The following is a 12,572-nucleotide window of genomic DNA, read 5'->3' on the forward strand; positions in this document are numbered from 1 at the left end:
GTAGTTGTTTTGAACTTTCCTCCTCTTAGAATCATGGCTAAGCATGTGAAGAAGATGATCAAGTTTGATACCTTATGCCTGCTGCCAAAATATGCAGCTCCATTGTCGTGTAGGCTCTCAGTATTCTAATGAGACTACTGGATTTTGAGCGGCATAATCGCCTGCGGTGTGGGAGACTGAGTCTGACCCACTACAGATGACACCTGTCGCTCCAATCCGGGTTTTGCTCCGGCTAACTAGCAGTGCCTCATCTCCACCCATGAGCGGGATGATTGGGCAGCGGAGCGCATGACATAATTGCTTTCTCAGGGAAAACCGTGGTCACTCAGGTCTCATATGTTTCTCTCAATCACATTGGTCTCACATACACAATGACAAAAAGAGGCAGTATAAGTTTCAGTAATGTTTTAATGAAGCAACTGCATCTTAGATAGCAAAGCATGAGCTGCAATAGCCAGGACGGTACAGCTTGACAAGATTAAAATTGTGACAAGGAGAGTAAAGCATAGAAACAACACTACATATTTTCACTAGAGTCAATAGACCAATTCCTACCTAAGTTATAATAGAGCACTGCATGTTAAGCTCTAATTCTGCCTTTCAGGTTCCCCTGGGAAGACTTCATCCCCCATACCTGAGCAAAGGCCTGAAGTCTGCATAAGCAGCTGTAGCGAAGCGTTCAGCAATCAGTATACAGTTGTGGTTCTCTGGCAGGAATCGCCCTCTAACGTGTAAAGGACAGGGAAGTGTTTTTATAATAAACAGCTGATTTTCTGAGAAAATTTCCCTACGTAAGGATGTGTGTTTTCTATGAATGTCAGAGACAAAACTTTATACCAAGTTCACCGGCAACCTATCTTACTGCAGCCTTGGAAGAAGCACAGAGGGAGCAAGAATGTATTGTTTGAGAACAGAGTGCTGGCCTAGGCAAAAACTGTTAGATAGAGAGAAATAAAACAAGACCGTAAAAGTGGCTATTATGACAATAATAAATGAAGCTGAATTAAATAGATCTAGGTTAAAGTGCACAGCAGCAGGTCTAATATGCTAAAATAACATGCATGGAGCTATAACTAAAATGGCTACACAACACCATGACTGCCCATACTGACAGATACCTCCAATATATCACTGAAAGCCCCTGGAGTTGACAGCAGTCACAAAACCATCATCTCAGCACAGGCTGCAGGGGTATCCATCTATGCACCACCGAATCAGCAATGTAGGCACAGTCTTACTGTAACCATGGATGGTCTTCAGTAAGTCCTAGGCACAGATATGACAAAAGCAGGCCTTGAAAAAAACATATAAAAATGTTACTAGATCTGCAGTTCAAATAACTTGAATAATCTACTCAACCTAACGGTAATGTACTTGACCCATAAGCTGTTCTCAAAATATGTGATTGTAGACAAATATTTTAGTTTACAGAGTCATCTTTTCTTCATTTTCCCATATAAGTGCAACTTCAAATATGCGAGCTCACCATTTCTGTTGTACAATACAAACTCTTTTGTGTGATTAAATAGACTATACATTTGCTCCATGTGCAATAAGAATCAAGCCCACATATATGGGACACCTAATCCATGACTTGCCTCTTAGTTTACTAATAGCATTGCCATCAGTGCAGGAGTGTTTCTCAGTTTATATTTAAGCACTCACTTGTAATAAATATATTACTAAACCATTATGTGGCAGCTCACTGTCATTTGCAGACAGTACATTTCCATGAAATGTCCAAAAGCCTTCCCACTAACTTGCAGTTTTACTGATAAAGCTAAATAGTGTATTAACATTAATCTGTGAAAATTCAGTTTCAGAAAATATTTATCCTTGCACATCACCAAGTAATGTGCTCCGATTTGTTTTCATCCTATTAAAATAGTTTTTCAGCACACAGATGTACACAAAATGGGCTTTCAGAACTACTGGAATATGTTTTGAAATGTATGTACAGTTGACTTACTTATTTAAATATTGTGTTAGGAAAAACCTGACACCATGCAGCCTTTCATTTCACACTGTTTGTATAGCAGGTCAGACAGTTCACCTTACAAAATTATAGAACTCTTCAGTCAGAAGGAAAATGAATGGTGAAAAGACAAACTGACTTTTGATCTCGGTCTCTGAACACAGAGCAAATGTGACAAGAACAACATTTAAAGGCGACTTTCTTGCCTCTTCACTTTCTGACTAAACAGAACACCTGTTTTTTGTCAAGAAGGGGCAAGTAGGTCCTAAAAATAGCTCGACCTGATCAAATATGACTTGCCTTAGCAAATGGACGAGTACATTTTTTTGAGGCCTGAAAAGGTTACCCAGTTTTTCATACCTTATAATTGTCTTGTGGTGATGTAAAAGTACTGATATGTATCACTTTTGTAGAGGTGATTTTGATTGCTGATCTTGAGAAGGTGGCTGAGGTTAATACTTAAGAGTGTACACCTTGTGAGCCCGAGGAAAAGTGTTCAAGTTTCTTTTGCTATTATTAGTTTATTAAATAGCAGAAGAACCATGGTAATGTATGTTATGTTATTCTGTTACATTGCACATTTAGACAAATCAGGGACTTCAGGGCTACTGAGTCAGAAACTGTGCTCCAGTCCAGTAGTTGAGACTTGTGGCTGACTACAGGGTTTTATCCTAAATTTTGTGGACTGAAACTTTGGTCTCATGACCTGATTAAACAGCTTGCAGTAGGGAAGGTTGATAGTCGGTACCAGGAAGGCTGTGAATTTGGGTGTCATTGTTTTGTCTAGGAGTTGGCTGTGTTAGGGATATTAAATTGGTCACTACTGTCTTGTGAATTTAAAGAAATCCAATTTAATAAATACGTGGTACATCTTAGAATCCAAATAACGTATATCATAACCTGGTAGATTAATTTTATTAAAAAAACTGTCTGAGAAAGATAATAATGAAAGCGTATGATAAGAATTAAGTCAAATTGTCACACTGAACAGATATGAGATTTATGTCGTAGCTAAGCTGCCAGTTCTCTGTCTTTTGGGGTTTTTTTTCCACTAGGGTCTTTAGTTTATTTTTTATTTTATTAGTGAATGTCTGGAGCCTTGGTAAGTATAGAAAAGTTACTTCCAGTTGTTTTGAATGTTTTCAGATAAGTTACCTGTCTTTCATGGCAGAGTATAGAGACATCCTCTATATTTTAATTTCAGTAAATGTGTTATTTATTATATATTATATTATTTAAAAATGTGATTGTTTAAGATTCTTGTGTACACATAACATTGTGGTTTTCTTCTGTTGCAGATTGCCTGCTGTAATTGTTTTCAATAATTATGAAGTTTAGGGAATTTTAAATCATGATAAGACATTTATGATCACTGCAGCTGAAGTCATGGCATCGTTTCCTAATCTTGACCCTGGAACCCACTTAGTTGTGGAGGAGTGCATGAACTATGGCTTGTCAGGCATGCCAGACATCAAAGTGGAAGATGACCTGGACTCAAACCCCGAGGAAGGCTCTGCTCAAGGCCTGGCCATGGGAATGAAATTCATTTTGCCCAATCGGTTTGACATGAATGTTTGTTCTCGATTTGTCAAATCTCTGAATGAGGAAGATAGCAAAAATATTCAAGATCAAGTCAATTCGGATTTGGAAGTGGCATCCGTACTCTTTAAAGGTTGAGTATTTTTGTTCTGCTTTTACCCATGTTCCTTCCATTTGGTAGTATTCTCAGAAGCTTAGTCTACTTCGCACACATTCTCCATTGTATGAGTTTCTGGAAGACTGTTGACACATTTTTGCTTTTTTTTGTTAGAGAACTCATGCGTGGTGTAAATATTTTGTAAATTTGCGATACACTGAAAAATAATTTATATGTTCATTTCCTTTTAAAAATATATTCTAGCTCTTATAACCCCTTTTTGATTTCCTCTTCCATGCAGCTGAATGCAATATCCATACTTCTCCATCCCCTGGAGTTCAAGTTAGACATGTGTACACTCCTTCAGCAGCAAAACATTTCTCACCCATCAAGCAGTCCACTACCTTGACGAACAAGCATAGAGGAAATGAAGTTTCTACAACACCTCTCCTTGTAAATTGTAAGTATAATGTGTCCTCTCCATTCCATGATAGTGGTTATGCTTGAGATTCTGAAACCCATCCTTGGTAACTGCAGCTTTTGGTTTGTGTCTCTATTTTTGCTGCTGGATGCTGACAATATTGAAGCATACCAATTTTTCAAAATGGTAGAGAAACATCTAGTGTTTTGGAGGGATGTTTAAAATTCCTACACACATTCGACCAATTTAAAACTAATGCAGTCACAGGGAACATCCAATCACATCTCCTGTGCCATTTATTGCTTTGTTGTGTTCCAGCTTAATAAATGTATCAATTGTGTTTTTTATTGAGAAGACCACTGTTATTGCTCTGTTGAGGGATTATCCACAGTGCATGCCAAAGTCAATCACACAGAACCTTTTAGAACAAGAAATACAGAAATTGCTAAGGCAAGAAACATGTGGCTAGTTCTTGGCTGAGATAGGGATTTTGTTATGCGTTCACAGTGCTTCTAGGCAGCAAAAGGCAGCCAAGAACACTAAAATGTTTTATTAAATGAAATAATATTAACACAGAAGTTTATGTGGTGTTCTAGCATTGCATATCTATATTCATGCATATTTTGGTCTAAAGCTGTTTAATCGCAGACAGCGCTTGCGGACAGTCATGTCTCAGGCATTTCTGTATTTAGAAAACAGCCCACACCAGTGACGTTCATGCTAACTAGCAGCTTTTCTCCAAGGTTCACCCAATAGTACTAGGTGTAGAAGCCCTGGAGTATGGCCATTTGTTTCTTCCATTTCCCAATACCCACCTGTTGAGAACTGAATGAGAGCCCCTTAAAAACTACCTTTCAGAGCCTCCAAGCTATCTAGGAGGAATACAGTGCCTACAACTTATGATTTGTCTAGCAGTTCACTAGTCTCTTCTAATGTAAAACAGTTACTAAAACAACATGTTTACAAATGTTTCTTGATTCCTGTTGTACAACCACCAATAAAGAAGCCCAAATTAAAGATTAAAACTTTAAGTGATAGCTTTGCTGATTTTCTTTTTTTAATATATATATATATATATATCTGTCTAGAGGTCTTTACAATATTAGTAAAACGAATTGGTGTATTTTGCAAACTGATAGTGCTATAGGGTCCAGACTCCCCGCGGTCCCCTTGATTACATAGACATTTTACTTCTTTAAAGGATCTGCTAGTCTATAGCCATTTTACAGAAACAAAAGCTAGTCAGAACCAGGTTATTGTTTTTTATCCATGCACACACTGCAAATCATGTAAATATAGCTGTATGGTGAAGGACTACGAAGTACCAGGGGAGATGGGGACAAAAGCATTACCAAAATTTGTGAATTGTAATTTGGGTTTTGTAGTTTATGGTCTAATGGAAAAAAAGTATGTGGGCAGTACAATTCACACAGCCAAGAAAAGGATCTTGGAACACATGAGAACCATTAGAAATCAGAATGCCACTTACCCTGTGGTTAGGCACTTCCAGATGGTATATCAGAGCCACAAAAATCCGTTCCGTTTTGTCTGCATTGATCAAGTTAGCAGAGATGAGAGAGGAGGAGACAGAGTTCAGAAGTTGAGGTGATTGGAATCGCGTGGCATTTTAATGTTACATACGAGGCCACCTACAGGCCTCAACAAAGATGAGGAATTATGGACACATTTGGGTTGAGAATGGGTGAGGTACACTTCAACACCAACACTGGTACAATTGAGAAGTAGAATTATTATTAGCCCATTCAGGGAGTGATTGAGGGCACTATGATTATTTAAAACCTCAAATTAGGGTGTTATTATGATTGTAAGCCACTTGATAATGCACTAGTTTATCGAAGCCAGGAACAACAATCAATCTCGCCATTAGAAAAGGATTAAATTAAGTGAACTTTAGTAAAATTAAAACGGTATAGATGGCTGTCGATTTCGTGACTGTATGTATAAGTCAGGCAGTGATTAATATTTTTCCTAAATTACTATTGTACTACATTGGGATCGTAATATGAATTTTGATAAACAATCGATTATGTTACAGTTGATGCAATGTGTCTGTAGTGGTGTGGAGAAAGAGGTATTTTGGCATTCATCATTTTAGTAACTTGCAATTCAAAAATGTCTGCTCTAACCAAAGAGTGATTGTTGTATTAGTCAGTTGTAATTTTGTTTTTTTCACAAGAACTAATGATTTCAGTGAACTGACAACGTTTGGCGTTTCAAGGCATTGAGAAAGCCTTTTATAGCCTAAATGTGTTTGCCTGAATCTTTAACTGTTGGGAATTCGCATTGGCAAAATAAATCTTTTCAATATTGACAACATTCCTTGAGTGCGTAACAACTCTTTTAGTTGAAATTATTATTTTGTGAAGCGGCCAGCACGGGTCACAGCATCTGCTGTGTCAGGAGCAGGACACATTGTTTGGGGTAAAGGGCAGCAAGTTTTCTTATTTATTTTGTCCTTGGGACAGGTAGGCTCAACCCCCTGCAGCACAAACCCTTTGTCAGCCAGTTTACAGTACCACATTATGTATCAAGAAAGAGCATTGTCTAAGGTAACATTTGCATCCCTATACTAATGCTGTTCAAACTTGAATTTATGGTTCATTAATGTAAAGCCTTTATTATTAGGATGAGTGGGCTAAGGAAATGCTGTAAGCTCAGACTGCACTACTAATAGTAGTTCCAGTGTGAAAATGTGTACACACGTTTGCAAAGTTTAACAAAATGAGACTATGTATAATGCTCCCGGAATGCTCGCTAATTAGCTGCTTAAAATATTGAGGAGTCTTTGCTTTCAAAATCAAAACGTTCATTAAAAAAAATCCAACTAGGATTTGTTTTGCTAAACTACCTTGAAATTTTTGATACCATTTCTTTGAAGTATCATTTAGTAAAATGAGTTGATGCATGCCAGTATTTCCCAAAAATATATCGATAATGGAAAAATCAGTGTAACGAGTTTCAACAAGAATATGGGAAACATGAAACTAAACAAGCATTGGCAAAGTCAGTTGGCGCGACCTTGGGCATCTGTCTTTTGGTTTAGTCAATGCATGTCTTGTTTTGACAAAGCTGACTTCATCCTCCCACTGCGCGAGACACGAGGGGCCGGAACCACAAGGCCCAGGTAACTTGCGACAGGAGCTGCCGTCATTCTCCTCATGCCACTGGGCGATTAAACCTGACTTCATCCTCCTGCTGCGAGGGGCTGGGACCACAAGGCCCAAGTAACTTGCAGCAAGAGCCGCCGTCCTTCTCGTCGCGTCACTGGACTCTTAAAGCTGACTTGATCCTCCTGCTGTGTGGGCCGCAACCGGGCAAAGCCCGTCCTGTGCCCGTCAGTCTCAGGAAGATGCAGGGCAGCCCCCCCCCCCCCCCCCCCCTTGGCTCATTCTTCTATCATCACTGACTCTTGATAGCCATCTATGGGAGTTAGCCATAGCTGCCGTGTTTGGCCAATAAATAACTGCAATTGACTCTAGTAGGTTAACATCACGTAACCTATGCGATAACGTATGAGTTCTATAACTTTGCCTTTTGTAAATCACTAGGAGCACTGGAACCGTAAAACCTTATCTATGCTTTTGTAGGCCTCGGCGGCCGTAAACTAGTCTGCTTTACTGATTTTTACTACAGCCTTATATAAGCAACCAGTTGAGGGCTCCTGGTCTGATTGAGGGTTGGTATCTTGGTGAAACGCAATAGATGGCTATCTGGGAATTAGGGGTGCTAAGAAGAGGATTCTGGGACATTCAGCAGAGAACTGCACAATAGCAGACATTGATGAGCTAATTGAAGGAGTCGAAGGGTTGCTCGTCTATACAGATAAATGCCCATACAAGACAGCCAAAGGGCTGGTACAAAAAAGGAAGGCAAACGAACACACTCATAAAGGTATTAGACCGTTGCTTAAAAAATTCAGTAGTGAAAGATCACTATCCCCTATGAACAAATGTGGTGTAATTAGTATTCAGCCTTCCTCCATATCCAAGATAACATCTATGGAACAATCTGAACTACTCCAAAACAACCCCACTGAGGACCAAGAAACAATTATAACTCATCTATGCCTAACATAGATTGCTCAAATAGATATGCGATATTGGGTACCTCGGTGATAGAAGTCATCGGCTCAGGTATTCCAGATACATCAAAAGTCCCAACTACCGCAGGTAGCAAAACCATAGGTGAACAACTACACTCCCTTAAGGGTGAAGTAGCAAGCCTCCAAGAGTGTATGGGGTGACTGGCAAAATACTTATACATCAAATTGGATAAGCTAAATGCATTGGTGGGGTAATAAACAATACACTAGAAGAACTACAAAAAAGATCTGGCCCAGGAGGCGTGCAACAGCATATTGCCCCAAGAAAATCTCCCCATGTGACTGTAACCAATAGTATTAGTGAAGCTAGCCATACAAGAGTAGGAATGCCCTCCCTCTGTTCTATGAACCATAAGGATAGACAAAATCAAGATCAGTGTGGAATACTAGAGCCTGAGTCACACTTAAATACCTTGAAGACCCACAGAGCAGGATCTGTAATTAGCCAGGTCACTACAAATGGAGGAAGCTGTCCGAATGTTATGTATGGGAAGATATATGATATCTTTATGGTTAGAGTGGCCAAACGGATAATTGGTAGAAGGAAAATGCAAGACATGCTTATCAACAAAGCAATACTCTGGATAAGGCACATGAAAGGTTGTAGGTTGGTTATTAGAGAAGACATTGTCTTTGCTAATCGCCTCAGTTGTAACAACAATTGTAGCACAATAAGATTGGGGTTAATGTCAAAACATCTAGTGGAAGGCTTATTATCATTCCTTTGATCATAGCTCTCAACCTGCTACACTCTCCCAAATAACCCTTAAATGACACTGTCCAAATGAGAATGGACCACCACTTAACACTTTAAACTGCGTGCTCCTTCCTTCCCATCAGACAAATTCCCCCCCTTCCTCCACCCCCATCCTCACTCCCCCCACCAGACGGGTCAGGAAGCTGACCTGAATGAGACTGATTGACTAAGGGGAAATGGAGGGAGATAGTGCCCTACCATGGGAGTATAGACTAGAATCGGAACTACACAGAAGGGATGCCCCCGACAAGGTCAGCTGATACTCTTGAGAGTAACATCTGGAAGTCTGTGGGGTAAGGGAGTGCTATAACTGGGGAAGAGCAGGCTATAAATGATTTAATGCAAAGATCATTGAGGGACATGCCATGCGGGGACCATATAAGACTACTGTTTTTCTAATTTGTTAGAAAAGCTCCAGCCAAACTCCCTTAAAATATTAGCATGGGATTGTAATAACAATGGAAAGGGAAAAGATTTATTCACTCGCCTGATATAGCGGTGAGACCTAGCTCCATCAAGGCTAAGGAGAAAATGTCATCATATTTAGCCCTACAAATGGCCGACTTGATTTCGGCTCATGGCCTGAGAGTAGTAAATGGCAACACCAAATCTGACATCGCCCAACCTACCAAAGGGTTTCAATAACAAGTAATACAGACTATATTTTTATAGATCACTCCTAAGGCCCTGTTTAATAGACATGGAAATTGTGTTAAGAATGGACAGTGACCACCATGCTTTAAGTCTTAGGATGAATTCAATCCCCTTTGAGAATCCAAACTTGAATCAAGTAATTAAGGTTGATATGCTTCAGACCTCCAATAACTTGAGGAATATAAAGTGGGCAGCGATAATGAATGATAGCATGGCCTTAACACAAATTTATAACCTCTTTGAGAAAATATTAACCAAGGTAATCAGCGAGGGAGTGAGGAGGGGAATTTTCTCTAATCTCCATACTTCTCTGATGGAACAGTTGAGCAGGTTTTTTGTAAAAGAAGCAAAAAGAGTAGAAAGCAAAGGAAAACATCTATGTGCCTGGTACACCAGAGAATGCAGATTTGCCAGAGGCAGCTTATTGAATGCTCTCAAGGAGGAAGGTCAGGAGCAAATAAGAAATGCTAGAAAGAACTATAAAGCTGTTTTGCTAAAGGCAAGAAAAGGTTGGGCAACTGAGAAGTGGGCGGAAGTAGCAGATGCTCAACATTGAGGGGATGCCAATGTTTTCTGGAAGCTGGTATCACTGGGAACTCGCACTACTGACAACCATATGGAATTAACTGTTCCACCAGAGAAATGGGTAGCCCATTTTGAGAGTCCTATGCGGAGAAGGGAATAAGAGAAACTGATTTGGTACATGATAAAGGCCTGGATGGAAGTAGTGATGACATAGCTCTATGTGATAGTATATTGGAGGCTATGGAAAGAGGATTAATGAGCTTTACTCTAGCTGAAACACATAACACTATGAAACCAGTCAAAAGAGAAAAGGCTCTCTAGATAGATGATATCCCTGGTGATCTTTACGTTTCCCAACCTGAGGTCTGGGCTCCGTACATCAATGCTCTGAGCAATGCCATATTGAAGGGGCAGTGGATTCCACCATCTTGGCAAGGAGCAGTTATAATCCCCATATATAACAAGCATTTGCAGTGCAATAAGTCTTGCGTTTGCTCGAGTTAGAGCTATTAGCATTGTAAACTCCTAACCGGACTTTTCTTGCCACATAAATTGAAAATTTAAAGTAAAACAGTTTCACATAACTAACCGGACTTTTCCTGCCATATAAACTGAAAAGTAAAAGTTTCACATAAGTGAGCCAACGGCCGGCATGAGCGCAAAGTAGACACACAAAGAGAAATAAAAGTTCGCTTGCAGTGAAACCTATGGGCAAAAGTGTAATTATCCATGTAACCGGCAAAAGTGCAATTACCTATGTAACAGGATTGATGTCATGCAAAGCGCTAGACTACTGCCCAGCGAGATCGCGATGCGAAATAAAGAGAAAAAGTAGTCTAGAAACCAAACGTAAAACATTGAGCCTCGTATGTTTTCAGTAGTTGGTTGTACGCTCGAGGAAGGCTAAACACCAGAAAAGGCATGACGTAGGCATGCCTTTCACATATGAAAGCAAGCGGATTTTAAAAGGCAAGCCCACGAACCAATTAAAGTGACTGACATGGGCATGGTTAGAAGCCCAAAGAGAGATTACAGTAGGGGACGGAGCACTTTGCTCTCGCCCCTAAAAAGGGGACTAGAGCTGAATCCCCTAACTATAGGCCCATAAGCCTAAAAGACACACGTCAGAAAATATTTTGTAGACAGGTGTTGATGAGGCTCCAGTCCTGGCTTAATGGTAATTTAATCCTCGAAGATGTCCAGGCAGGCTTCAGGGCAAGTGTTAGTACATTGGACCAGGTCTTCCGCTTTATGATATTATGCTGGAAATGGCATCTACATATAACTTTTCTAGATCTCTGAGCAGCTTTTGATTTGGTCCCAAGGGACAAACTTTGAGAGGTTTTAGAATCATACGGGATACCTAAGGATCTTGTATGGCTATTGAGAACACTACACAAGGATACTTATGCTCGGGTTAGATGGAATGCAGGGTCAGGGGTGTTCTTCCAGCTAAGATCCCCATTAATAGGGGAGTTTATACAAGGATGTGTTCTTGCGCCGACATTGTTAGCAGTGAAGTGGCTATTAAAATGCAGGCATGATGCACCCAAACTTGCAGGAGCACCTGTCCCGTTACTCATGTTTGCAGACAATACCCTCCTCATATCAAGAACGCCAATGGGCTGTCGGCAAGAGCTGGACTCTTTTACTGAGTTTTGCATAGAAAGGGGCCTAGAGCTCAATCTGACAAAGTCAAAGTTTATGGCTATAAACCCTCATCGATCCTTTAAAGGCAACATGAAAATAAGTAAGGTCACACTGGAACAAGGTGAAACATTTGATTATTTAGGGGTAAGGCTCTCTGAAACAGTGAGATGGGGGGGGCCTCAGCTGGAGAAAAGTAAGACCATACTCTACTGTAGATCAATTGCCATAGCTAGAGGATAGAAGGCACTAGATGGGGGTCCAGTGTCGCCAGCCTTAAAAATATAAAAAGCCACAGCTGCAACCGCGTCTATCTATGGGGTGGAAATATAGGGATACTCAAATGTTAATGTATTACAGTAAATGGAGAACAAGTTCTTTAGGGCCCTTTTTAACCTTCCTCAAAGTGTACCCCTTCTTCCCCTGAGGTGTGAATTTGGCCTTAATAGTAGTCAGCAAGTAATTTCTTTGCAACCTCTTCTGTATTGGCTCAGGGTGTGGTCATCAGGGGATTTTTCCCCATATTTGGAGAATACTTGCAGACCTAGTAGCTGTGGATCCCCAAACACGAACGCCCTAGCTAAAGCATATCAGAAATCTTAGCAAACTAGTCAATAGGGACGTACTATGGGACGACCGTGGCTCAATCAGAAGACGCGATAACCAGAAACGGAAAAAAGAATACTGTCAGTACGCAACCTTAAGGTCTTGGAGTGACCAGAAGGAAGGTAGTATATCTGCCCAGTTTTTATTGCACAAATGTATGCCGCACTTTGAACCCTACCTGGATAGAATATTGCCTCACTAGGTGAAACAACTCTATATCCTTTTCAG

General features: G+C 40.2%; 1 protein-coding gene across 2 annotated transcripts in view; it reads left to right on the forward strand.

Moving 5' to 3' along the window:
- ANKRA2 (ankyrin repeat family A member 2) overlaps positions 1-12,572 on the forward strand; it is a 105,605-nt gene that overhangs the window by 20,293 nt on the left and 72,740 nt on the right. For both annotated transcript variants that reach the window (XM_069224014.1, XM_069224023.1), the window contains 2 exons: positions 3,274-3,647; positions 3,913-4,071. In XM_069224014.1, the coding sequence (XP_069080115.1) occupies positions 3,341-3,647; positions 3,913-4,071 (466 nt within the window). In that variant the 5' untranslated portion in view covers positions 3,274-3,340. The remainder of the gene's footprint in view (positions 1-3,273; positions 3,648-3,912; positions 4,072-12,572) is intronic.

The sequence above is a fragment of the Pleurodeles waltl genome, chromosome 1_1, assembly GCF_031143425.1.
Source record: "Pleurodeles waltl isolate 20211129_DDA chromosome 1_1, aPleWal1.hap1.20221129, whole genome shotgun sequence".
Taxonomy (NCBI): domain Eukaryota; kingdom Metazoa; phylum Chordata; class Amphibia; order Caudata; family Salamandridae; genus Pleurodeles; species Pleurodeles waltl.